This window comes from Misgurnus anguillicaudatus, chromosome 20 (assembly GCF_027580225.2).
Source record: "Misgurnus anguillicaudatus chromosome 20, ASM2758022v2, whole genome shotgun sequence".
In the NCBI taxonomy this organism is placed as follows: Eukaryota; Metazoa; Chordata; class Actinopteri; order Cypriniformes; family Cobitidae; genus Misgurnus; species Misgurnus anguillicaudatus.
The window spans coordinates 33,386,056-33,414,047 of record NC_073356.2 but is presented as its reverse complement, the minus strand read 5'-3'; the positions used below and the strand labels follow the sequence as shown (position 1 = coordinate 33,414,047).

The 27,992-nt window shown below is 35.3% G+C and overlaps 3 protein-coding genes across 3 annotated transcripts in view; all 3 read left to right on the top strand.

The window, feature by feature from the left end:
- pdk2b (pyruvate dehydrogenase kinase 2b) overlaps positions 1 to 27,992 on the top strand; it is a 228,272-nt gene that overhangs the window by 3,815 nt on the left and 196,465 nt on the right. The window lies entirely within an intron of this gene.
- Positions 44 to 2,152, top strand: eif1 (eukaryotic translation initiation factor 1). Its single transcript, XM_055220427.2, has 4 exons — positions 44 to 213; positions 1,056 to 1,219; positions 1,308 to 1,409; positions 1,495 to 2,152. Exons 1-4 carry the CDS (start codon positions 183 to 185, stop codon positions 1,537 to 1,539), a joined length of 342 nt encoding a protein of 113 aa, XP_055076402.1. The 5' UTR covers positions 44 to 182; the 3' UTR covers positions 1,540 to 2,152.
- Positions 24,395 to 27,992, top strand: part of jupb (junction plakoglobin b) — a 115,747-nt gene continuing 112,149 nt past the window's right edge. The window contains exon 1 of the mRNA XM_055220426.2: positions 24,395 to 24,478. The gene's annotated coding sequence lies outside the window, so the exon portion shown is untranslated. The remainder of the gene's footprint in view (positions 24,479 to 27,992) is intronic.

Here is a 27,992-nt window from a genome sequence, read left to right as displayed (position 1 = left end):
GGCGGAGCTATAAAGAGTTATTTTCAAGCTTCTCAGAAGCTGACCGTTGCCATTTTGTAAGCTCGACAAACGCAAAGGAGCACCGAGCGAGAAGACATTTCTTCATAAATCAGGCCAGATTTCCGAGAAACCCAATCGCAAGACCATCAGTTGTCGTCCGAAAGGAAAGGGAATCTTATCGTATGTCCGCTATCCAGAACCTCCAAACTTTTGGTAAGATTTGTGATCTCTTTCATTATGTGTATGTGTGTGGGGGAAGGGCGACAGAAGAGGACAGATCCCGATTAGCGTTAGACGATATAATCTTAATATAATTCATGTAAAGATGATTTCTATTAGCTATACATGTATTTTTAATCAAGATAATCGTAGTGTCGTTTTATTTTCGTCGTAAGTAAAGTGACCGTTAAAACTATCAGTCCAGCCTAACGTTACGTCTTTTTTCTTGTTTGTCTCGATATAATCTTAATTTGATCATGTAGTACATGTGATGTTTTTTTGTGTTGGATTTGTCAGAGGACACTGTTGTCTTCGTCGACGACCACAACATAACCATTTTGACCAGCTTGTTTTTCTGGACGAGAAACAAAATGGAAGCCGATGACGGACTATTTTTAGACCTGGCGCAATCCGCCAGAAACATCTCGATCATATCGGTGTATGTTTACGAAAAACGTATCATGCTGATAAATGATGTCAGCCTATGACGTAACCGATTAGATGCTTTCCGCAATCGTATGATCCGCGAAACGAACAGTTAATAAACCGCTAGCTCAGACACAAACTCTACCTTGTTGTTAAAAGAGATTGCACGGCTTTGTCACAACAGGTTTTAGTTTTCTTGGAAACTATTACGTCATAGTTTTACTGTCATATTTGGTGATGCAATATTACCATGATTTGTTGATTACAATTTGTTTATACTACACATTTTCTATAGTGATGACATAGTAGATTTGTGAATACTGTGGTTTACCATAGTTAAACCATGATTTTGATCATACTTGACCGTAGGACGTGAATTGCCTAATGTCAAATTTGTTTTTTGTTTACAGACCCCTTTGCTGATGCAACTAAGGGTGATGATCGGCTCCCAGGTGGGACTGAGGACTACATCCACATAAGAATTCAACAGAGGAACGGGCGAAAGACTCTGACCACGGTTCAGGGCATAGCCGATGACTATGATAAAAAGAAGCTAGTCAAGGCCTTCAAGAAGGTTATTTCCATTTCACATGCTCTTTTTCAGTTTTAAGTCATTTAACTTTGATGTCATGTGCCTCTAACGTTCATATTTTTACTTTCAGAAATTTGCCTGCAATGGGACTGTGATTGAGCACCCCGAGTATGGTGAAGTAATCCAGCTGCAAGGTGATCAGCGCAAGAACATTTGCCAGTTTCTCACTGATGTGAGTATGAGTTTCAGCTGACTCAACCTGGTGATATTTGATACTTGACCCACGACTTAAACCGTTTTCCCCTTATCTCTCACAGATTGAACTGGCCAAAGAGGAGCAGCTTAAAGTCCACGGATTCTAGAAGCCGCCCCTGAAGCTTAACCCAACCCCTTTGTGGTGCTGGTTATCCCCCAGCAGCCCCTCTCCTTTAGGGGGATAAAAGCTGAAAATGATTACCTCCGATTTGAGACTTTTAGTATGGCACCCTTATCAAAACGACCAGTCTTGTTCAAACGTGGACAGACGGCAAGGCAAATTATGCAGGATAAATAATTTCCTTTGTCCCTTTCTTTAGTCCTTTTAAGCTTATTTTGTGCTGCACTAAGGCGCGATTCCATGTAACTCTTTTTCTCTTTGTTTTGTACGAGATGTTTCCGTAAGACCTTCAAATGCCATGTTTTGCACAATTTTTAAGTTTGATGGGCGGGGTGCAGATGGGGCAGTTTAGAGAGTGGTTTCTTGTATCATGCTAAAGTTCCACCGTGAAGAAGCTGCATTTTAGTTGTGATGTGGGCTGGCCTGCTTCAGGGTTACATTGGTGTGCTGTTTGCGCGCACAAGTGTGGCAGCCCCGTCTTTGCTCTAATATGCATCTCTAACTGCCTTTTTTACCCTGTTTTGTTCACAATATGCATAATTTTTCTAAACTTGTAATACCATGTTTTGTTTTTGGTCTGGAATAAACAATATCCCATACTTTGTGAGACTGTTGTGAGAATACTCTTGAAGTGTGTGGAGCGTCCTCTGTGGGTGAATGTGGAAATTACAGCAGGCAAAAAATATGCAGCAACTAGAGCTAATAATGGAGTTTGTTGTACACTATAATACCAATGAGTAAATACTTTGGGGTGGTTTCCCAGACAGAGATTATTTTAGGAAATGTAACTACTTTGAACAAACATGCCTTACTAAAAATATTACTTGTGTGCATTTTGAGGCAAAACAAAGGGCACGGATATATTTTAAGATGTGTCAGTGCAAGTTGTTTTCAGTTTGTACATTTATTTTAGTCAAGGATTAGTCTATCCTGTCTGGGAAACCGCCCCTTAATGCGATACTTCACCACGTAATAAAAATTGTCATTTATTCAACCTTGTGGTGTTATAAACCTGTATGAGTTTCTTTATTCTGTTCAACAAAAATGATATTTCGATAAATGAATATAGTCACACTGGATGTTCTTTCTTACTATGGAAGTCAATAGGTACAGTCATCTTTGTGCTTATTATTTATCAAAATATCTTTTGTATTCAATATAATACACTCAGGGGTGGTTTTCCGGACAGGGATTAGCTTAAACCAGGACTAGGCCTTAGTTTAATTAGAAAATAAAACTAGATTTAGCAAACATACCTTACTAAAAACATTACTTGTGTGCATTCTGAGGCAATACAAAGGGCACTGATGTATTTTAAGTTGTTTTCAGGTTGGACAGCTCTTACATTTATTTTAGTCTAGGACTAGTCTAATCCCTGTCTGGGAAACCGCCCCATACAGGGTTAAAACAACACGAGGGCGAGTAAGCAACAGATTTTTTCATTTTTGGATGAACTGTTCTTTTAACCCTGTCAAGTTGGGTTATTTATGTTTTAGTGAAAGTAAACCTCTCAACAAGCAACAATCTCATAATACTGTACGTGTTTACATGGTTCTATCCCAGCTATTTTTTGGGGGTGGTTCAAGATGGGCTTGATAGATGTTGGCTTAAAGGATTCGTTGGAATGAGAAAAGTCTTGTTTACTACAAAAAGTCGACAGCACATCTCAGCTCCATTTACCTAATTAAAAAGCAGATAAATCAAAGCAAATCAGTTACTAAATAGTTAAAAATCCAAATTTTCCTATACTTAGTAATATAATAATGCACTGGAGATAAAAGCAAAATTTTGTGGCAGTTCTCTTTTTTGAACAGCAGAGGGCGCAACAGTAGTAAATATTCAAGATATATATATTTTTTATTTATTTATGTATATACATCATTTACTCATCCTCATGTTGTTTTAAACCTGTATGAAGTTCTTTTTTCTGATGAACACAAAAGATATTATATTATATTTTGAAAAATGATGGTAAACCGCATACACTGTCCATTGACTTCCATAGTAGGAATAAAAAATATGATGGAATTTAATGGGTACCGTCAACTGTGTGCTTAAAATCAAAATATTTTCTTCATCATTTATCACTATTCTTCCAAAATATGTTTTTCCTACTATGGAAGTCAATGGACACTATATGCTGTGTGTTTACCATCATTTCTCAAAATATCTTCTTTTGTGTTCGTCAGAAAAAAGAAATTCATACAGGTTTAAAACAATGATGACAGAATTTTCATTTATGGGTCTCTTTAAGACGAAAAATAAAAAGGCAGGGTTCCTACCGGGTTTGGAAAATTATGGAATTTGATTTGAGTAATTTCCAGGTCTGGAAAAGTATGGAAAAAATAAATTAGATTATGGAAAAATATTTACATTTCCAGACTATTGTCCCTATGTTGTTTTATAAATATAAAATTAAGAATGTCTAAATGTAATCGTTTTTTCATGGCGATTGAATCAGTCTGCCAGCACTGCCAAAGATCGTTTTTACACTTGATATTATTAGTTTAGAATGACATGAGGGTAAGTAAATAGAAATGTCATTTTTTGGTAAATCAATAACCCTTCAAAAATGTGTGACTGATTTAGCATTTTGTTTATTAAGGTCACAAAAGGCAAAATTTTAATATAGAATTTCAAAATATTTTATTTATAATTAGCCTTTTGTTTATCAAGTTTGCTGTACCTAACAGCCAATTAAGCATTGTCATTTGACTTTAGCTCTATTTTCAAATTTTCTGGTTAATTGTACATGAACATCCTTTCTGTTTCTCTATTTAAAAATTGAACATGATAGTACCATGTAGCGCTGTTGTGCTTTGGGAGACCTGAGTTCGAGTCCTGGATCATGGACTTTTTTCCATCCCGCCCTCCTCTCTCTCCCACCTCACGTCTTGTCTAGCTACTTTCCTATCCTAATAAAAGGCAAAAACACCAATACTAAATGTTTCGAATGTAACATACTTGTTAGCAGTTGAATTTTAAAAAATTTATCAGAACAAGTTAAATATGGTCGTAAAATCTGTCGGGAAGTCTGGAAATTTGAGTCTGGAAAAATATGGAATTTTGAAATGAAAATAGTGTAGGAACCCTGAAAACGAATCCAAAATTAAATTTCAGAATGAACATGTAAGAAACATTAAGAAAAAAAATCATATAAAATGCATGATATAAAATATTGACATAGTTTAAAACACACTTCTGTTGCATTACACGGTTAAACTCTTACAGTGTCATAACATTTTAAATTATATTAAATATACTAGCAAAAATGGGTTTGTTAGTAAAAGTGTGTGCATTTCAAAAAAATATGCTTATTAAAACGCTACACATCAGGTTTATTTTAAATCCAATTTTACAAGTGCCAGTCATATAATAAGTACAATTAAAGACTCAGGTTGCCTTGACAGTTTTAATACAGCATGTTTTTTTGGCAGATTTAAAGTGCACCTATTTCATTGCTAGAAAACAACGTTATTTTGTGTATTTGGTATAATACAATGGTGGTTTATGGTTAAAAAACAAATTATTTTCCACATACCGTACATTTTTGTAGATCCAGATATACTGTCTTCTTGAAACGCACAGATTTTGTACAAAACTCATCGATTTGAAAAGACACATGAGAAAGCATCATTATCATCAATCAAGTTATCATAAGATATGAAAACAGTTAAAGTTATGGGGGCTTAAGGTACTAACTACTCATGTTAAATTAAAATAATAAACCAATGAAGTGAACTGATCACAGTATGTTACGGACCATTTGTTTTGTGTAGGCTAAATATGTTTACATTTTGCATTATTCCTTCTGTTCTTCACATTTACAATGTTATGAAATCAGCTGAAGTAGTACCTTAGAAGTCATTTTTGATGAGGTATGTGTCTTGTGTAAAAAATGGGAGAAATTTGATTTTTAGGCTACAGAACTTGTTCAATTAATTGAATTAAAAACACAGCAAAAAATAACTTTCTTATTAGTATTTTTCTCTTGTTTTCAGTACAAATACAAAAATTCCCAAGTCAAGATGCATTTTATTGATGGGCAAAATGACCTAAGAATATAAGTCTAATTTTTAGACCAAAATATCAAATATCAAAAAAAAAAAAAAAAACTACCACTACTTAATTCAAGAAAAAATATTTTTTGCATGTTTTAAGCACAAAATCACTTACATTTATTTTTTTTGTCTTAAAGCTAGATTTTTCTTAGGGGATTTTGCTTATCAAGAAAATGCATCTTGTTTAAAGATTTTTTAGATATTTGTACTGAAAATAAGACAAAAATACTATTAAGTAAGAAGAAAGTCATTTTTTGCAGTGAACCCACAACAATAAAAAAGAACATAAGTTCCCAATTTTTTAATTCATAGATAACAAAAAATGAGATTTTAATGATATTTTCACAATTTAAATAGGAAATGTCCCCGGTTTTCATTTTAAAAATCTGGTCACCTTATAATACACACACGCAGATAATTGGTGCTCTTTAATAAATGAGGGTTAGTAAGATATACATACAGTATATAGCCATTGATGTGTCATTGGCACTGAACTTTATTTGCATTTGGCAACCCACACTTTACAACACAATATTGATGAGTATTGCCCTGGTTAGTTTGCCTGGCATGCATAAACTCTTACATCAAAGAAAAAACATGCATATAATGGATTTTTACAAACATTTATTCTAAGCTATAATCATACAAGCTGTCTAAGCATTGTCACAAAGTTTACCAGTGGTTGACCCTTTCTAAAAATGCCCAAAAACAGTATAATCACACCAATGGATGTTTTGTTGAAGAGCTTCTTCAGAACCTGTAAACTGATGAATACTGTGTATGCAAAATTACAGTTATACAGAGAGCTGCCTCTCAAATGCCAATGTGTGAATTGGTAGGTTGGTATCCTCTTCAAGAAGACATCTGCTATCAACATGCTTCAATGAAACCTTTTAAACTCATGGATCAGAGAAATGCTCCTCTTGAAGTCTGTTTGATTTCTCTCTGTTATACATGAAGAGTATAGTGACAGGCTTTTCATGTGCATGTGTTGCGAAGTCTTTCAACATTAAACGCATGTCATTGAAGCAAAATGTATAGGGTGGCAAACATACTGTATTGAATTAAATGTCTGTTGCTCTCATGCAATGCCATGTTTAGAGCCGCTGTGTTTACGGTCGGGAACGTTCAGGCAGCTTCTGTATAATTTTGTCATTTTGCTGGAGCTCTCTCCTAGCTGGAGTGCTGGTGCTTGGCCCAGATGTCTGATCCATTTTGAGTTGCTTAAAATCACCAGGGGGAAAGCCTCTTAGTGCCATGGCAACAAAACCATGTTGATCTTGGGTTGGTTTCGGAGATGCAAGGGGCTTTGTCATCGTGTCGAATCTTTTCTCCAGCTGCATCTTGTGGTGAGGCTCTGCTGAGAAGCTTTGCAGCTTTGATGATAAAAGTTTGATGTGACCTTTTCAAACTTTTATGGATAAATGCACTTACTCGGAAATAATGTTTTGAATGAGTTGATCTGTAAAATGCTTGCAGATTAATGCACGGTGCACAATATATATTAGAAATTCCCTCTTTGTACAAGGAAAAGTTATATACATAAGCAAAACTGGACATTTTTGGAAGCATTACAACTTTTCAACTTCTTCATTACTGCAAGATGCAGAGACAGCAAACTGACTTTATGAGGTAATCAAAATATTTAATGTGTTTATATCAATAGATTTTATTCGTAGAACACAAATATAAAGTATTAAAGAATACAAGTCTTCATACAGTAGTCGAGGTACCATTTAAAGGAAAACACCACATTTTTTGTGCCACCATACTTACTTGTGTAACTACTCATGTAACAGTCTTTAAATAGGAAAAACATGGAAGTGTTTGGTGGCTTCTAATTTCATCCCTGTTTGGATCCTAAGGAATGAATGGGGCTAGGCTAAATGCCAACACATCCACAACGCGCCGCACAAAGATGAAGCGCATGCATTGAAAAAAGACAGGGATGTATTAATCCGTCAAAGTTGAGGTAAGAACATAGTAAAATATTGAAAAACTGTGGTGTTTTTCTTTAAGAGTTGTACCTTTGGCACCATTTTGGTAGTTCAGTCAAAATTCTGCCGTAGTGGGTTTAAATACATTAAAGGTCACATACACAAGGTTTCTGCTAATCTCATGTTAATCTTGAATACCTATAGAGTAGTACTGCATCCTTAATTTATGAAAAAAAAAAAACAGATCAGCTGTACCGCACTTACCCAGTAAAACGTAAGCCCCTGGAGGCGTGCCGTGGGCGGAGAAAGAAATGAGAAGGCAACACACACAAAACATTATCCCAATATCTCTGGATAAATTATGATTCAATACATGTTCATGTCGTGGTCCTATGCACTTATGCGACGATTGCCAACAAAATAAAGACATTTGATGCAGTTTTACTTACGACCTGCGACCCAGCCCCATTTGAATGAAATCCCCCTATTAATCGCCCCATTCAACTCCACTGCTATTCCAGATAAACAAACTATATCCATTGTGCTCTTGGTTCCTGTATGCATGCTCTATTCCGGGTGAAGTTCCCATATAAGGACTTCCACTGTACTTCCTGCACTGAAATTGCCTATAAAAGAAATAAATAAAGATTGTTCCGTATGAATCTTTCATGTTCGAAAAAAACTTTGAGGAACTTGTACGAACCCTGGCGAAGTGTATTTGGCACAAAAATACTCACACGTCCAACTGCTTTTTTGGCACTTTGCCTACATTTAGCTTGATGAATCCAACTCTTAAAAAGTATTGATAAGTTAGAATGCATTAAAGTGCACCTATTTCATGACTAAAAAACAGACTGATTTCACAGAAATTCATGTTATAGTCACAAAAAAAAGTTATTCATTTATTTGTGTCCATGGCACAAAATTCAGCTTTTTTTCCTGCCTTGAGCACAAATTTATTTTTTGTGTCACTCGCAGAAATTTCTATAAAGTTTTTTTGTGTCCGTTGTGTTCACGTGGCTTATGGTTCAAAAAACATTATTTTCCACATACCGTACATTTTTGTAGCTGCAGATATCCCTGCCTTCTTCAAATGCATTGATTTTGTACAAAACTCATTGATTGGAAAGCACTGTCTCCCTGATTGGCCAGGTAATCTGTACGTTGTGATTGGCCTGAATACCTCTGACGTCAACCGGAAATGTGACGCTCCTTACCATGTTTGAAAGATTCACTCATAATGCAATGCTAACAGGAGTAAACTTACAAGCTGTGAGTCCGAAGCGGGAAGAATTATGATAATGTCGGTGTTGTCTACATCGCCAATCCCAGGAAGTAAACTGTTGCCTACAATCCGTGTGTTTGTTGTAGTCCAAGAAAAGAGATTTACGTTAGAGATGATAACTCGCGTCATCGTTTAATTTGGGGTTTGTACCTTTTGCATATCATTAACGTACTAATAAACACTTACGGACCAAAGAAAATGTAAAATCGTGAATCGGATGATAGGTGGTCTTTAACTCTTTCCCCGCCATTGACGAGATATCTCGCTTCCCCGCCAATGACGAGTATTTCCGTCTTTCCGCAATACCGCTATTATCCTCCGCAACTTTTTAAAACCGGAAGTATTGCCCTATGGCAAGCTGCTGCACATCCGTGTCTGTTTTAAAGATCGCTCTGAATGGGATCTCTATGAAAAGTCCGTCACAAAAATGGGATTATCTCTGCTTTTTGCTCAAAATGTGGTGTTTTTGCAGAAACCTACCCATATTCAAAAGCTGATTACAAAAGAACTACTGAAGGTAGCATGAAACGTTTTTTTTTTTTTTTGAAAGCAGAGGGTCTGTTCTTTCATTTGGTATATTGTATGTTTATATATTTGAAGAAGAACATTTTCTGGAAGGCATTAAACTTTTGTGAAAATCATGAAAAACGCTGGCGCTGGCTGGCAACTTTTTTTAAAAACACTGGCGGTGAAAGAGTTAAATATCTTCAGACTGCCTCTTTAAAGTATGGTTCTGTGTTGGTTAGGTACACTGTTCAAATGTTGCAACTTTTTGGATCATTGACATGAATAACAAAGTGGATTTATTCTTTATGGGTTATTCTGGAAATTAGCAATAAATTACACTATAAAATATAGATCAGAACAGAGTCCTATACAGCGTCTAATTCATTCCCTTGGATAGCTAATAAAGTCTTTGTCTCTGAAACTCTCATGCAAATAAAAATATACACATTTTACTGGAATACAAATAAAATAAATCTATTGGCACACAATAAAATGCATTTCATAACGACATTTGTGCCATTGTGACTTCTATCAGAAATTCTAGTGAAGGAGGAAAAAATGTAATTTAAAAAGACAGCAGCTGTTAAACTAAGTTTTCTTTTGAGATGTTTTTTTTATGGGTACAGTTTGCTGTCTCTGCATCTTGCAGTAGTGTCTTTGAAAAGTTGTAATGCTTCCATAAATTTCTAGTTTTGCCTATGTGTGAAACTTTTCCCTGTATGAAGAAGGAATTTATAACATATATTGTGCACTGTACATTAATGAAACTTTTACTGCACCGTCATCTTATGTGTACGTAAGAGACAGAGAGAGACAGATTCCCATAAAATGGCATGTTATTTTCTCCCAGTGCAGCAAAACCAAGGTACTTGTTTTCTGACAGTATTATTTGTCATACCAACCCTCCCCTCCCCTCGGGTTACAAAAAGAAACATTTCATAAAATAGTTTGTCACACGTCCACAATGCAACCATAGCAGAATGTCTTTGTAAAATGGGATTTTAAATGTACAGGCATGAGCTAATAACAGTCACATTAATAGCACTGCATGATACTGCACTGTACGTGTAGGTCAAATCTCAGCTGCAAAGCTTTTATAATTGCATTTGTATGTAAGTGCCAACACATGCCACCCCTAACTGAGACAATTATGAGAGTGTGAGACATCAATTGTTAAAGCCACGTGATTTCATTAAGGCTAATGACCTTTAAGCTTGGCATCTTGTATCTTGTTCTGTCAGATGATTAATATTAAGACGGATTTAAATAAACAGAAGTCAAAAGTGAGTTAATATGCAGAGAATAAAATTAATAAAAAAATTTGAAAATCGGGCTATTTGCTCAACCACAAATTGTCAGCACACTGTTTAAACTGAGAAAAGTGCCCGAGGCTCAGGGATGCAGTTTTTATATAGGCTAGCCACAGAGATAGACAGGCACAGAGATAGCTGAATAATTATGGTTATATGGGCTACTAAAATAGCAAATATCATCCAAGGGCATTGTCTCTGGGGGGACAATCACTTTTTATAAAATCGAAAATACTTAGCGTTTTGTATGTACACAAATGCAGACCGTAATATTAGGTGGTTTTACAACACATGGCGCCGCAAGAACTGACAGGCGGATGATGTAAAATTAATACATGAGCGATTCGTGAAATGAAAAATGCAAGAAAAGTGGGCAGACCCCAACGGAGATAGAGGGGACGAACTGAGATAAAACCCAGCCTTTAAGGAGAATAAAGTGGATCACCGACTACGTTTCCCTCTAGTGGGCGTAGTTCTACTACTAGTAGTACTATGAAAAGTTGCCTGTTTCCACTTTTGGGTCTTTAAACGCTCGTTTTTTGGGGTCGGCAGCTTATAAAAAATTTTTTATAGGTTTTTTGCTTGTTAGCTGTACACCCTGTCACACAGCAGCTTTTAGGCATTATTATGTTTTTGTTATAAGCCCAAAATGACAAGAAGGCAGCCTCTCGCAATACAAAGTCAATGGAGACAGATGGATTGATTTCCCCCCTGGTGCGTGTGGTTTTCAGGTTATGATGCGTTGCATTCTGTCTCTATTGTAGTATTAAAACACTACACCTAATTAGACCATTAGCATCGTGCTTAAAAATAACCAAAGAGTTTCAATATTTTTCCTATTTAAAACTTGACTATTCTTTAGTTACATCGTGTATTAAGACAGATGGAAAATTAAAAGTTGCGATTTTATAGGCATATGTACATATATAACTATACTATACTCTCATTCTGGTGTAATATTCAAGGACTTTGCTGCCGTAACATGGCTGCAGGAGGCGCAATGATAATACGCAGTGCCCGAAAATATTTGAAAGTTACTAAGGGGACTAGTTTCGGCTGCTGCGTAATATCATTGCGCGTCCTGCAAATACTCGCACGCTTAAAGTGTAGTCTGACTGCGGCTTTAGGGTTTGCAGTGTTGCCAGGTCAACATGATCTCACAAAGTTCCGTGGGATAGTCACGGAATTTTGTGCTCATTTTTCCGTGGCATTCTCACGGATCTCCGCATTTTTCCGTGGCCCTGCTACGGACTGTCTTTTTCCGTGGCATTCTCACGGATTGGTTACTCAACTGCTTTTTCCTATTTTCAAACCAGTTTCGCTTCGGTTTAGGTAGGGTTAGATTTGGTGTTTGCATTAGTATGTCACTTTAAATATTGGTTTATACTATTTTTTCTGATTTATTTTTTTATATTTTCTAAACTTTAAACAATTGTTGCCTGGCGCTGGGGTTAGAGTTGGGTTTGGGTAGGGATGTCATTTCATGTAAATCTAACCCTAAACCGAGGCGAAAATGGTAAGAAAATAGGACAAAACAGTTGAGTAACCAATCCGTGAGATGCCACGGAAAAATGCGGAGATCCGTGACTATGCCACGGAAATTCGTGAGATCAGGTTGGCCAGGTCCAGTTAATATTAGTGTCTTTATTTGTGTTTTTTCCAACTAATGAGGCATCTTGGGAATTTAATAAAGTTGTATGCCAGGGTAAGTGACATTTTTATTTATTCTTTTTTTTTGTTGCTACATTTATATTTTGGCGGGTTTGTTTTTGGTTCGTATTTGTTTTTGTAACAAGATCTGGCAACACTAAATGTGGATTATATATGCACAGTAGCCCACTGCTGGTCTTTTTCCATTGCATCTACACGTCATATATATACACTCCAGTATGAAAACAGACGTCTACCTAATGCAGAATCATATAAACAACATTTTCCAGTACAATAATTTTTTTCGCCCAACTATATTCAGACGTTGGTAAATAACCTTGTTTTAGAGATCAATATTTAATTATAAGATGTTTTGCCCATGAGACACTTTAAAATCAGTAATCTTGAAAGGGTCTGCTCATGTTTACTGCACTCAGCACTGTTTTATTTCCATAATGATGTATTTCTAAGTTATTGAATGTGAACAAAAATGTAAGTTTGATTTGATCTTTTGGGAATTGATTGAGAAATGAGTAAAGTGGCTTTCTCACTATAATAGAGGCAACTAGCATACCGGTTAAGCTACCCAGTCTCACAAAGTTTCGTGATATAGTCACGTATTTTTTTGATTCTTTTTTCGTGCTATTATCACGAAATTTCGTGTTTTTTCGTAGTCGTATAACGAATTCCTGTTTTCGTGTGATTATCACGTATTGGTTACTCGACTGTTTTTTCCTATTTTTAAACCATTGTCGCTTCGGTTTAGGGTTAGATTTGGTGCTTGCATTAGAATGTCACTTAATATATTGATCTATACTATTTTTCCTGCTTTATTTTTTTATATGTCGCCTGGCGTTAGGGTTAGAGTTGGGTTTGGTTAGGGATGTCATTTTATGTAAATCTAACCCTAAACCGAAGCGACAATGGTAAGAAAATAGGACAAAACAGTCGAGTAACCAATACGTGATAATCACACGAAAACAGGAATTCGTTATACGACTACGAAAAAACACGAAATTTCGTGATAATAGCACGAAAAAAGAATCAAAAAAATACGTGACTATATAACGAAATTTCGTGAGACTGGGCTGGGTTAAGACCAGCAAATCAGGTTTTTATTTTTTTCCTGATAATTATTATGTTACCAAACATGGTTATAGTAGTTAAAGGTTTAGTCTAAAACATGACCTGGTAATCATCCAGTGAAATAATTTCTGCTTGCATTCATTAACGACTTCACAGGAACATTTTTGTCCCTTAAATGCTTGACATGAGAACAAAGCTGTGTGGTCGGTGTCACAATCTTAGTTTCTGACAGCGTGCTAAAGCTAAAAAATGGATGTGTGAGATTCAAACTACATTTGAATGAATTATTTATTTCCCCTGATTTAACCCTGATCTCCTGCTTTTCCCCCTCCCGTTGTTTCCACTATGTCTCACTTTTTTGGCAATTACGCAACAGCAACGTCTCACAAAATCACCCAAATATAAGCTCTCTTATCCAGCTCTGCAGGGTGCTGTCATTATTTTTTCCTTATGGTCTCCTATTGAGCTTTTCTCCCTCCTGCGTTTATCTGAGTCCCCACACGCGCCTTTGAAGCCCTCCTACAGACTTTACAAACTTCTCTTATTTCTTTTTGACTTTCTTTGTTATTTGCCTTCATCTGTTCTATGTTTTTTCATTTGTTTTCCGTCACTGTGCGAATGTACAACCGTCGCTCACTTGTGTTTGTCCTCCCTTTACCACAAACCCTATTTTTAGATAAGCAGTCTGGAAAAGCCGAGCATATTTGCTTTAAGAATTACACTGAATCAGGTTCAGAACGCTTATGATAAAATAACAGCTTGCAGGTTGAAAGACCTTGTGGTAATGTGTCAAGCTCATTTGAATTTAAAAAATCTTTTTTTTTACTAAATTACAACTTTTGTAAGCAAATAATAGCATGTGTTGTTGGTAAAAAAAAATCAAAAGGGGCATTTTTTAAATTGTTGAGCTTTTCTGTACCTCATCTTGTAAAATATGGTGCTCGCAGAGCCAAGGTCATGCCTTCAGTTCCTGATAAAATGCTTGAATCGCTTTGGATAAATTCAAAATTCACATCTTCTTGTTGATTTAGCAAGGTACACAATTTGGTATACCATGTTCTGTTACATTCTTCTTAAAATGTGTACCCCAGCTGTCACTGGGGTGGTACCCTTTAAACAAGTTCAGCTTTTGACCTAAAGCAGAGGTCTTCAAACTTTTTTAAATTTCTGATTTGAAAAATGTATGATTTTGTATCTGATTTGATCCAGAAACATTTTTAGTTATGCTGGTTAAAAGTCTCTTCACATCCTGATAGCAATCACTGTGTTAAGTTGTTTAAATGTATTTGTAGAAATTTATGTCATCTGTGAAAGGTGTAGGACCAAAAAATTTTCAACCAATCATAGATCTCGGTCCGAATGGCGCAATTTGAATGCCACCATGCAGCCTGTTCACGCAGACACCATACGTCATCAGCGCGCTCACGTCAGATATTCTACTTTGATGATTTACGGATTAGCGTAACGATATAGTAACTATGTCTACGCAACCAAAAGTGTACTTTATACCAGTTGTAAACCAGTTGTCTATGTTGGTTATATTGGTAATGTTATTCACTTTGTACTGCAAAGTTTTCTCACTGGTTAATTATGAGACATGAGATGTGACCTTCTGATCTGTGCGTGTTCATGTGTTTTGAAAGTGGCGTGACTTTGGATTGCGATTTGAATGGAGGGTGGGATCGTGCTTTCATTACTAGTCGGCTACCGTTAGCATTTTTCAAAATTAGATACCCTAACTTTAAGATTGGATTTACATACTTTGTTATGAGGGTTCATTACAAAGATATAAACATAATAATTTTTGGCATACATTGTCAGATCCTGTTAACATTATAACATTTTTAATTTAATGGATAGATTTTAAACTGGGAACATTATGCTTTTCATTTTTAACAAGTTGATGCATTTTTGTTTCATGCCTTTTAAAAATATTTTGAATTAAAAAAAATTTGGAGGACCCCCTGTCCACCATGGACCCCCAAGGGGCCCTGGACTCCCTGTTGAAGACCCATAGCCTAAAGAGTTCACATTAATACCTCAAAGGCACCAAATTCATACATATCTGTACCTAATGATACATATTAGGACCTTTTCAAAGGGTACTGCCCATAAACTGTAAAAAAAAAGATGGACACTTCCACCGTCGCTTCCTTCAATTGTAATAAATTGAAGCCAAAAATCCAATTACTAGCAAAAACAAAATGTATCACAAAAAAATACAATTGAACATACAGAATATCATCAAAATGTTGATTTATTCACTAATTCCATTCAAAAAGTGAAACTTCATACACAACTGCTGACTTGACAGTTGTCCAAAAGATGACCATTGACACCTTGCACAAGGAGGGCAAGACACAAAAGGTCATTGCAAAAGAGGCGGCTGTTCACAGAGCTCTGTGTCCAAGCAGGTTAATAGAGAGGCGAAGGGAAGGAAAATATGCGGTAGAAAAAAGTTTTACAGCACTTCATGCTTCCTGCTGCTGACCAACTTTATGGAAATGCAAATTTCATTTTCCAACAGGACTTGGCACTTGCACACAGTGCCAAAGCTACCAGGACCTGGTTTAAGGACCATGGTATACATGCTGATCAACATGATCTCACAAAGTTCCGTGGGATAGTCACGGAATTTTGGGCTCATTTTTCCGTGGCATTCTCACGGATCTCCGCATTTTTCCATGGCCCTGCTACGGACTGTCTTTTTCCGTGGCATTCTCACAGATTGGTTACTCAACTGCTTTTTCCTATTTTCAAACCATTTTCACTTCGGTTTAGGGTTAGATTTGGTGTTTGCGTTAGTATGTCACTTTAAATACTATTTTTTCTGATTTATTCTTTTATGTTTTCTAAACTTTAAACAATTGTTGCCTGGCGTTGGGGTTAGAGTTGGGTTTGGGTAGGGATGTCATTTAATGTAAATCTAACCCTTAACTGAAGTGAAAATGGTAAGAAAATAGGACAAAACAGTTGAGTAACCAATCCGTGAGAATGCCACGGAAAAATGAGCACAAAATTCCGTGACTATGCCACGGAAATTCGTGAGATCAGGTTGTGCTGATATATTTCAAATGTTTATTTATTTTATTTTGATGATTATAACTGACAACTAAGGAAAATCCTAAAAACAGTATCTCAGAAAATTAGAATATTACTTAAGACCAATACAAAGAAAGGATTTTTAGAAATCTTGGCCAACTGAAAAGTATGAACATGAAATGAAAATAATATACAAGTTTCACTTTTTGAATGGAATTAGTGAAATAAATAAACTTTTTGATGATATTCTAATTATATGACCAGCACTTATATCAGCGTGGTAACAACTACTTTAAAGGACCAAAACCATATTTTTTAGAAATTTTTATTGAAATTGGATTTTTATTTAGAGCCAAGTCCTGTTTGTTTGCATGGAGAGTTTATGACTTGTACTGCAGCCAGCCACCAGGGGGCGATGAAAGAGCTAGCAGCTTCACACTTCAAGATGTATGAGGCACACCCGGTACTGCCCCAGTGACAGCTGGGGTACATATTTTTAAAATTTTTGTGACAGTGTCAAGCTAATTTTGACATCCCATCAGACTTTTTTAGAGTCTAAGTGCCGTACACATCCAAATACATACAGCTAGATTGTTTAAAGACATTCAAAGCAATAGAATCTGATCCACTACTTTATCTTTAGGTAAATGATATCTTTAGGTAACCCCCAAGATCATGTTCAGGCTCCTGACGCCTGTCCTCCATTGGTACTACGTTTTACTAGAAGAGCAGTCGGTATTTGTGGTGCCAGCTTTTTTTACGAGGGCAGCATGACATACAGAATGAAATGTGAATGACAGCCTCGGCAGGCATAATATCAGCTTAGCCAGCCCGTGTCATCCAAATCCAGAGGCTGTTTATCTGCATGCTTTTCCACTGAGAGTTAGAGTTTGGATAAATGCGGATTTCGGAGATCAAAGAACTCTGTAAAGAGGAGTCTCATTCCCATTTGTCCTTGGGAATAAGAGTGTCTGTTAAAGAGAGGATATGTGAGTGTTAAAGGTGTAATATCACCTAATTAGACTATCACAAATTACACCTAGTGCAAATTTAGCATTTAAAATCTTTTAGTATTTAAATAACTATTGTGTTTCAGACACGCTTGTTTCTTCGGATAATGATCCATTTGGTGTTTGGAAATGCATTCATTCCTCTTGAAACCATCTCATAAAGTATTTGGATAGTTTCCCAAAATGGTAAATGTAAACCAGCTGGTAATGAAGATGGTATATTATCACTAGGAGAGCCATGAGTAGTTTCATTATATCTGCGGTCATTATCGTTCTCTGTAGCCTTCTCGTCAATCCGTCAGAGTTGTGGATGCCATTAGTGTCTCAGGAAAGACATGTTTGATGTTTTTCTCTCCCAGAGGATATCAGCATCTCAACCGTGTGTGTTTTGAAGGATTGAACCCAAGCTGTCAGCACTGATGAGGAAAAGGGCCAAATACTGTATGTATTTTGCCTTCCTGCAGGTTTACCAATGGTTCTGTGTTTAGGAAATTTAGCTGTTGACTTCTGTCATTTTTGCGTCTATTATTATATTTAAAAATTATCATTTCAACGCACACTCTTAGAAAAAAGCTACTGGTGTGGTGACAGCTAAAGAGTGCATATTAGTACCTCAAATGTACATATTGGTACAAAATGTATACATATGTACCTAAATGGTTGGAGAAAAAAATCTATGCTGGGTTATTCCAAATCAAATTGCTGGGTTCCCTTACGGATATTAACCATGGTTTTACTACAGTTTAAACCAAAAAAACATGGTTACTGTTGTAAAATCATGGTAACCACAAAATAACCATAGTTTTGCTGATAGTAATCAAAACACAAAAAAACATGGTTACTAGACTTACTACAATAAAACCAGGATTAATAAAAGGGTTAATACAATTCTTAAAAATAAAAATAAAACCAGGGTTAATAAAAGGGTCGGCTCAACCCACATTGTATTTGTTAAGTTAAAGCAGTGCTTCTCAAATAGTGGGGCGGGACCCCCAGGGGGGGCTCGAAGCGACACCAGGGGGGGCGCGCGAGACCCCAGGGAAAATACTTTTTCAGGAAGTGATTTTTAAAGACATTACACCCCAATCACGCTGATAAGCCGCTTGTGTTTTTTTATTATTATTTATTGATTATATTTAATTTTTCAGTATCAAATGGTCAAAAAATATTATACTTTAAATAAGGATTGATTTTTTTATTTCAGGCAAATTGATGCATTTTAATTCTTTTCTGTTACAGACTAAAAAACAATGTTATTAAAGTTATTCTTTGTTGTAAGTTAATCGATATTTCTTTTTTTGTGTTTTCTTTTTTATGTTTTCTCAATGTTAATAAGGATATGTTTTGCAGATGTGTAATTTTATAGACAAATTATACTATTTACAGTCACGGCGGAGAGTTGGGGGGGCGCGAAATGTTTATCTCTTCCTGGGGGGGCGTGACAGAAAATAATTGAGAAGCACTGAGTTAAAGTAACAAAAAATATATATTGTTTTGATATAACATATATTTTTATGTTACTTTAACTTAACAAATTGAGTAAAACAATTTCAACTTGCTTTTATAAGTTATGTCCACTTATCACAAGTTTAAAAATAGTAGGTTGAATTGACTTACATAACCAAGTTGTTTTAACAGTCCATGGTTGAGTCAAATATGGACATTTCCTATGTTAATTTAAACCAGGGGTTTTCAAACTTTTTGTCTGCCGATCCCCCTTGAATTAAATTAAAGTCCCCGCTGAGATTTTAAGCAAATATTTAAATGATTTAATAGCACATTTGCATGCTTAAAGGGGAAATATTATGCCCATATTTACAAGATGTAATGTCTTCTCAAATGTGTTCAGAATGTGTCTGTAAAGTTTCAGCTGTAAATACCCCACAGATAATTATTATAGGATGTCCAAAATGCCCCTATTTGGGTGGGAGCAAAAATTAGCTTAAAATGCAAATTAGCTATCGTTCCTCGCCTCTTAAAAAAAAGGACACTAAGCGATTTTAGTTCAAATAGATCTCGCGGTGAAGCAGACAAAATAGTGGTCAACATACAACTTGCTGAGGGCAGAAACTATGATAAAACAGGACTGTCAGTCAACAGCCATGGGTGGGGCTAAAGCAATGTGACATCACATTGCTAAGAGAATCAAAACAGCTTGTCTAATGACACTGCTTTGATTAAATAAGGATTAAAAAAGAAGTAGTGGGAGGATTTTTTTATTGTAGGGTGGTTGTGTTCACACACTGCCAACATGATATATTGTAGTGTTGTGTTAAACAAATAAAATATACATTTTTGTTATTATTTAGATTTTTATCCTAAAATTATTTACATATTTTTATTTAATTGTATTTTTTTGTTTTTCATCAACTCACAAACCCGCAACCCTGATTTAAACCATATGTAGGGTTTGTCCATATTTTACCCAACCATGAATTGAAACAACTCGCATTTTTATGCACTATTATCCCAATGAATATAAAGCTAAGTCTGAATTGAGTATCAGTCTAGAAAACATCATTTTATATTTTGTCGAGCACTTTCTTTGTTTCTGATCTACTTTAGCATGTGGCCCAAGATGCTGGGATAAACTCCTCATGATCCTTCAGAGGACAAGCAGGTTCGAAGAATGGATGGATGGATGATCTACTTCAAAATCAAGATAAGTCAGATTCAATATTCACTTAAAGAAGGACAAAACGCCTCACCGCATGCATTTAAGTTTGGTGCAAGACGTGCCCCACTGTTTTTGCACCGAGGGCATTAAATAGTTAATCTGTGTGGTGGATAACACAAAAACAATCCTATAATCTTGCACTGAAGCAAGACCAGCCAAGCCAGGTGACAGTATCATCCAGATTTGAGGATGGGTGGCTTTGACCTTGGCCTAAGAGTAGCATTTATCCACAGCCTGGCAAGCACAGCAACACCCCGGCGAAGGAAAACGAGTACAACTGATGTTATATTTTTGAATATTTCAATCAATTCTACCATTAAAGAGTCTAAATGTTGTTATTTGAGTACACACAAAACCTCTGTAGTACACTCTTTCCAGCTTTGAATGCATCTCAGATGATGATGCTGTATTTATTATGTGTTTCCAGTACACATTTTCTCCTAAATTGCACAATGCATTATTGCTACAATTGGCAGAGAGTGAGCAGTACAGTCAACAGCGACGAAATGATTTCAGACAATAGCAGCGCGCATGTGACTTTCATAATGCTCACATGTTTTCAACTACAAAGCCAATTATCTGGAGTGCTGTACTGTATGTATGAACTGAGGCTGCATTAAAGCCAGAAAAATACAGTAGGGCAAAAACGCTTCATCTATAATCCAGTCTATATTTTCAGACTGGGGCAGACAGTTCACATTTCAAATCAGCTAAAATGTTATTTTTCTGTAGAAAAATATTGCTGTTGCTAGGGTCTTATGGGTAGTTAGGTGGTTGTTTTCTGGCCAAAATATTTTCTCTTCAGATGGGGCTTGTGGCCCTCGTTCAATATAAGTATGGTATTTATTTACCTGTTTGACTGTCTGTCAGGTAAAAACTGCAGGTGTGATTGCAGAAAGAAAAATCTAATAGCACACTTTTTGGCAATATGCCACATAATTTGAGGTATCATTCAAGTCTAACACTAGGGGTTCATTCGGAGCAATTTCACATTTACGTTTATGCATTTGGCAGATGCTTTATTTCCAAAGTAGTCAAGCTATACATTTTGTTTTCATTTTATCAGTATGTGTTCCCTGGGACTCAAACCCATGACCTTTATGTTGACAGTGCAATGCTCTGATAATTAAATACTGACGATTGCAGTTACAAGTAGAGATGCACCGATACAAAATTTCGGTGCCGATATTTGATCACTTAGAATGACGTCTACCGACACCGATAGATGACGATGAAATCGTAGAAGTGCAGAGCGTACATTTTTGTAGCTCCAGATTTCCCTCTCTTCCTGAAAAGCATGGATTTGAGGGGCTCTGTGTCCCTGATTGGCCGGCTAATCTGTACGTTGTGATTGGCCTGAATACATCTGACATCAGCCGAAAGTGTAACGCTAATTACCATGTTTGAAAGATTCGCTCACAATGCAATGCTAAAAGAAATTAACTTACAGGCTGTAAATCCGAAGCGAGAGGAATTATGATAATGTCGGTCTTGTCTACATCACCAATCCCAGGGGGTGAACTGTTGCCTGCGGTCCGTGTGTTTGTTGTGGTCCGGGTGGGGAGATTTACGTTGGAGACAATAACTTGCATCATCGTTTACTTTGGGGTTTGTACATTTGCATATCGTTAACATGTACTAATACACACTTACACACCAAATGATATGTAAAAACGTGAATTGGACAATAGGTGCCCTTTAACAATCTGCTAAGTTACAAATCCCAAAGTCGAGTTATCTTCTCCAACTGAAATCTCTTTTCTTGGACTACAATGAATGCAAGGATTGTAGGCAACAATTTACTTCCATAATGAGTTGATGACTCGATGCACATTTTAATCATAACGCCCGCTTATGATTCACAGCCTGAAAGTAGTTTTTGCTACTGACTATTTCAAACCATGACTCAAACAGAAGTTTTAGAGTAGGGCTTGTTGTTTGTCGTGTCTTTGATCATAAATGCAGATATGGTTTTAGGTTTTAGCGTCCTTATCAATCTGTTACGTCCTGCTCAAGCCATGTTGGTAAAGTTTATCGATCATCTTGGTCATCTGCATTATTTGGATCAGATTCTGGCTCGTATTGATAAGGTAGTAAAGATGATATTAACTCCTGTCTTGCTTTGAGAGCTGATCTTCCAGGAGCGTCACATTTCCGTCACACACTTGAGGTATTCGGCCAAATGCACTGGATAGCTGGCCAATCGGAGCACACCAAGCTTTTCAGAACAATTAACTTTGCACAAATTGATGTGTTTTAGAGAGCCAGGGCATAGAGGAGCAACAATAAACCATGTAAACACAATGCATTACACCAAATACACAAATTAATGTTATTTTAAGCAACGTCATATGGGCTCTTTAAACAATCAGACGATGTCTAATAGTGGGGGAAATGCTTTTATTTGCTAGTAATGTATAATACCGGTGCATCCCTATATAGCATGACACTGCAAAATCTGACTTTCTTACTTAGTATTCCTGTCTTGTTCTCAGTACAAATATCCAAAAATTCTTAAATCAAAATGCATTTTCTGCAAAATGACCTAAGAAAATAAGTCTCGTTTTTAGGCCAAAAATATAAAATGAATATAAATAGTGAATTTGTGCTTAAAACAAGCAAAAATATCAGCCAATGGAAAAAAACTAAAAATATGTTTACGTTTTTCTTAAATGCTTAATTCAAGAAAGAAATTCTCGGTGCCATTGGCAAATATTTTTGCTTTTTTTTAAGCACAAATTCCCTTAAATTTTATATTTTTTTGGCTAAAAACTAGACTTATTTTATTTGTAAATTCATCTTGATTTTAGAATTTTTAGATATTTACACTGAAAACAAGACAAAAATTCTAAGTAAGAAAGTCATTTTGCAGTATACATTGCAAAAAATGATTTTCAAGAAAAAAAAATAGTATTTTTGTCTTGTTTTCAGTAAAAATTATCTAAAAATTCCTAAATTAAGATGCTTTTTCTTGATGAGCAAAATGACCCAAGAAAATAAGTCTAGTTTTTAGACCAAAAATATCAAATTTTCTGCATAAAACAAACAAAAAAATAGCCAATGGGGTAAGCAAAAAAATCTTGAACAATTTTCTTAAACACTAACTTCAAGAAAAATTTGCTTACCCCATTGGCAGATTTTTTGCTTGTTTTATGCACAAAATCACTTAAATTTTATATTTTTGGTCTAAAACTAGACTTATTTTCTTGGGTCGTTTTGCTCATCAAGAAAAGGCATCTTAACTTAAGAATTTTTTGATATTTGTACTGAAAACAAGATAAAAAAACTAAGAATATTTTTCTTGAAAATCATTTTTTGCAGTGTAATTTGTACAAATACTTCAGATCTTAAAACTTCCACAGTTGATTCATTCCCTCGCACTGCAAAAAATGACTTTCTTACTTAGTGTTTTTGTCTTGTTTTCAGTAAAAAAAACATAACATTTCCTAAATTTAGATGTATTTTCTTGATGAGCAAAATGACCTAGGAAAATAACGAGATAAATCCATTTTTTAACATTTTTGTCAAAACATGTTTATTATTATGTTATCGTGTTATTATTTTGTTTTATGGTGCTACTTAGCTGTATTTTTTAAGTTATGAAGGTTTAAATCAAAACAAACCAACTGCATTTGAATTGAAATTAATTGGAATGCACAATCAAAAAACGAGATTTCTGAACAATTTAAAAAAATGGTGGTTATCTCGTTTTGCAACGAAACTCTTCAAGTCTAGTTTTTAGACAAAAAAATATAAACTTTAAGTTAATTTGTGCTTAAAACAAGCAAAAAAATCTGCCAATGGAATAAGAAAAAGATTCCTGAAATAAGTTTACTTTTTTCATAAACATTTATTTCAAGAATTTTTTTCAACAGTTTTTTGCTTGTTTTATAGACGTATGGTGTCTGCGTGGACTCGCTGCGCGGTGGGCATTCAAATTACGCTAACATATGAGGGACAAAAAAGGAAACGTCCGTTCGGACCAAAATCTATGATTGGTTGAACATTTTTTGGTCCTACGCCTTTCACAGATGACATAAATTTCTACAAATACATTTAAACAACTTAACATAATGATTGCTATCAGGATGTGAGGAGACTTTTAACCAGCATAACTAAAAATGTTTCAGGATCAAATCTGTTACCCTACCTTTAAGAATTTGTATTTTTTTTACTCTAAACAAGAAAAAATACTAAGTAAGAAAGTCATTTTTTGCAGTACGGTGCTCAATAACCGTGTATGAGATTTACCTCTTTTACACTGATATCCCATTTGTTATTTTCAGAATAAAGATGACCCTTTCTTGTGAAAGTATTACCGAATAACAGTGATGCAGATCTGCATTCATAATAGAGTTAGGTAAGCAATGGAACTAACCAAAGAGCAAACCAGGCCAATCCCTGCTGCGCTTTCTCTCTCTCTCTCTTTTTACCCAGAAGCCCTTAGGCTGTTGCAGGCCTGCATTTTCCACATTCAGTGTGACTCTTTGACTCCAGCAATCTCCCTCTCCACTGAATCCTTTTTGCTTTTCTACCTCTCTCTCTCTCTCTCACTGTCAGATTTCTCTCTTTCTTACAGCTTTCCTCAACCAATTTCATATGACATAAGTTACCCCATTTTTAAATCAAGCTTCTATGCATGCACTTACACACGTATGCATGCCTTTATCGATGCTACAACAAAGTTGTCATGCCCATTCCTTTCCTCTGCTTTTCCCTCTCATCTGTCTTTTTTGTTATCCCCGGAGGGCAGATGAGCCCAGCTGCCAGTCTGCAAAGTATGCGTGTGTGTGTTTGCATTGATGTACATGCAGTTACCTTCCCTCAGCCGTTGTCAGTGATGGCTTTTGTGAGAGAGCATCCAGAATCTACAGGCACAATTATCCCATGTTCTCCTAGTGAAAAACACTCCTACATTCAACCTCAAAGCTCAGCTACACTCGGCTCGGCTATATTTAAATGCTTAAATAGAGCGAATTATCAGAAAATGTAATGCAAAAGGTCAGACCGGGAGAAAGAAAATGTAAAGTTTAAAAGCTACCTGCGTGAAGTTATTTCTGAACTATACAAAGTTAACTAATAACTACTTGTAGTCGTATATTTTTCATTCACATTTGTGACCACAAAAGCAGTCGTAAGTAGCACAGGTATATTTGTAAAAATAGCAAAAAGTACATTGTATGGGTCAAAATGATAGATTTTTATGGCAAAAATCTGTATATTAGGTAAATATCATGTTCTACAGAAATAAAGAAATATAATCGGAAATATATTCATCATTAGTATGTGTTGCTGAGGACTTCATTTGCAGAACTATAAAAGTGATTTTCTCAATATTTTGATTTTTTTGCATACTCAGATTCCAGATTTTCAAATAGTTTTATATTGTCCTATCCTAACCTAACAAACCATACATCAATGGAAAGCCAATTTATTCTGGTTTTGTGGTCACATTTATGTAATAATTTATGGAAATGTGCAAATTACATTTAATTCTGTATTCATGTATTTACATAAATGTGCAAATTACATTTCATTCTGGGTACACACTTTTATCGCTATGGGCATTTTCTGGTAATTAAACCCACAACTTTTTGCGTTTTTAAAGGGACACTCCACTTTAAAAAAAATATATTTTCCAGCTCCCCTAAAGTTAAATATTTGATTTTTACCAAATCCATTCAGCTGATCTCCGAGACTGGTGGTATCACTTTTAGCATAGCTTAGCATAATCCATTGAATCTGATTAGACCATTAGCATTGTGCTAAAAAATAAACAAAGAGTTTCAATATTTTTCCTATTTAAATCTTGACTCATCTGTAGTTACACCGTGTACTAAGACTGATGGTAAATTAAAAGTTATGATATTATGCAGCGCCCAAAAATAGTCCCCTTAATTGGTACCTTTCAGTAGCACACTGCAAAAAAATGATTTTCAAGAAAAAAAATCTTAGTATTTTTGTCTTGTTTTCAGTAAAATGTCTAAAAATTCATAAATTAAGATGCTTTTCTTGATGAGCAAAACGACCCAAGAAAATAAGTCTAGTTTTTAGACCAAAAATATCAAATTTAAGTGATTTTGTGCATAAAACAAACAAAAAAATCTGCCAATGGGGTAAGCAATTTTTTTTTTACATTTTTCTTGAATTTAGTGTTTAAGAAAAATGTTCAAGACAAAACATTTTTTGCTTATCCCATTGGCAGATTTTTTGCTTGTTTTATGCACAAAATCAATTATTTGATATTTTTGTCTCGTTTTGCTCATCAAGAAAAAGCATCTTAATATAAGAATTTTTAGATATTTTTACTGAAAACAAGACAAAAAAAATTCTTGAAAATAATTTTTTGCACTGTGTAAACGCCTCATTCCTGCCCGCGAGACCTCCAGGCGCGCGTCTTCACATTGACTTAACATTGAAATCACTTGTGCTTGACGCCTCTACCACGGCTGGTGTAAACACAGCATTAGACAAAAAATATAAAATTTAAGCTAAAAAAAATCTGCCAATGAATTAAGAAAAATTTTCTTGAATTAAGTGTTTATGAAAAAAGTTAACTTATTTCAAGAATTTTTTTCTTATTCAATTGGCAGATTTTTAGCTTGTTTTAAGCACAAATTTATTTAAAGTTTATAGTTTTGGTCTGAAACTGACTTATTTTCCTAGGTCATTTTGCTTATCAAGAAAGTGCATCTTAGTTTGGGAATATTTAGATATTTTTACTGAAAACAAGAAGAGTAAGAAAGTCATTTTTTGCAGTGAGGGGACTATTTTCAGGCACTGCGTAATATCATTGCGCTTCCTGCAGTTATGTTATGACAGAAAAGTCCTTGATTATAACACCAGAATGAGAGTATAGTTCCGAATCCTACACTGCAAAAAATGATTTTCAAGAAAAACTTTTTTAGTATTTTTGTCTTGTTTTCACTAAAAATATCTAAAAATTCTTAAATTAAGATGCGCAAAACGACCCAAGAAAATAAGTCTAGTTTTAAGACCAAAAATATCAAATTTAAGTGATAATGCGCATAAAACAAGCAAAAAAATATATATGCCAATGGGGTAAGCAAAAAAATCTTGAACATTTTTCTTAAACACCAAATTCAAGAAAAATTCAAGAAAAATTTGCTTACCCCATTGGCAAATTTTGCTTGTTTTATGCACAAGGTTACCTGGGTTTGGTGTTTTTGGTCTAAGGACTGGACTTATTTTCTTGGGTCGTTTTGTTCATCAAGAAAAAGCATCTTGATTTAAGAATTTTTAGATATTTTTACTGAAAACAAGACAAAATACTAAGAAAATTTATTCTTGAAAATCATTTTTTGCAGTGTAGCCATATCTGCCTAGAAAATCACAACTTTTCATTTTCCGTCAGTCTTAGTACACAATGTAACTACAAAAGAGTCCATTTTTAAAAAGGAAAAATATCGAAACTCTTTGGTTTTTTTGAGCGCGATGCTAATGGTCTATTCGGAATCAATTGATTATGCTAAGCTATGCTAAAAGTGGTACCACCAGACCCAGAGATCAGCTGAATGGATTCCAAAATGGTAAAAACCAAATATTTAACTCTAGGGGAGCTGAAAAATGAGCCCCTTTTTTCAAAAAAAGTGGAGTGTCCCTTTAATGCAATGTCTACGGTACCTTTTGTGTTCTCATTCATGTGCCCCTTTTAAAAACCTTGAATGCAAACCACATAATTTGATCTAATTTGACTACATCAAAGTATTCAGAATGAATTCAGTCATGCTCACTGTTTTGTCTCTCTTGATCGTACCAAACAATGATTGTTACATGAAGCAAAGGACTCCATTATGGGGCTGGATTGTTTTATTGTCCCAATATGTTAAAGGAACAATGCTTTCCTTTACACA

Coding starts and splice junctions, on each gene's coding strand:
- eif1 (XM_055220427.2), top strand. CDS start 183: ATGTCCGCTATCCAGAACCTCCAAACTTTTG. Junction 214..1,055: donor CCAGAACCTCCAAACTTTTG/GTAAGATTTGTG, acceptor TTTTGTTTACAG/ACCCCTTTGCTGATGCAACT. Junction 1,410..1,494: donor TTTGCCAGTTTCTCACTGAT/GTGAGTATGAGT, acceptor TATCTCTCACAG/ATTGAACTGGCCAAAGAGGA.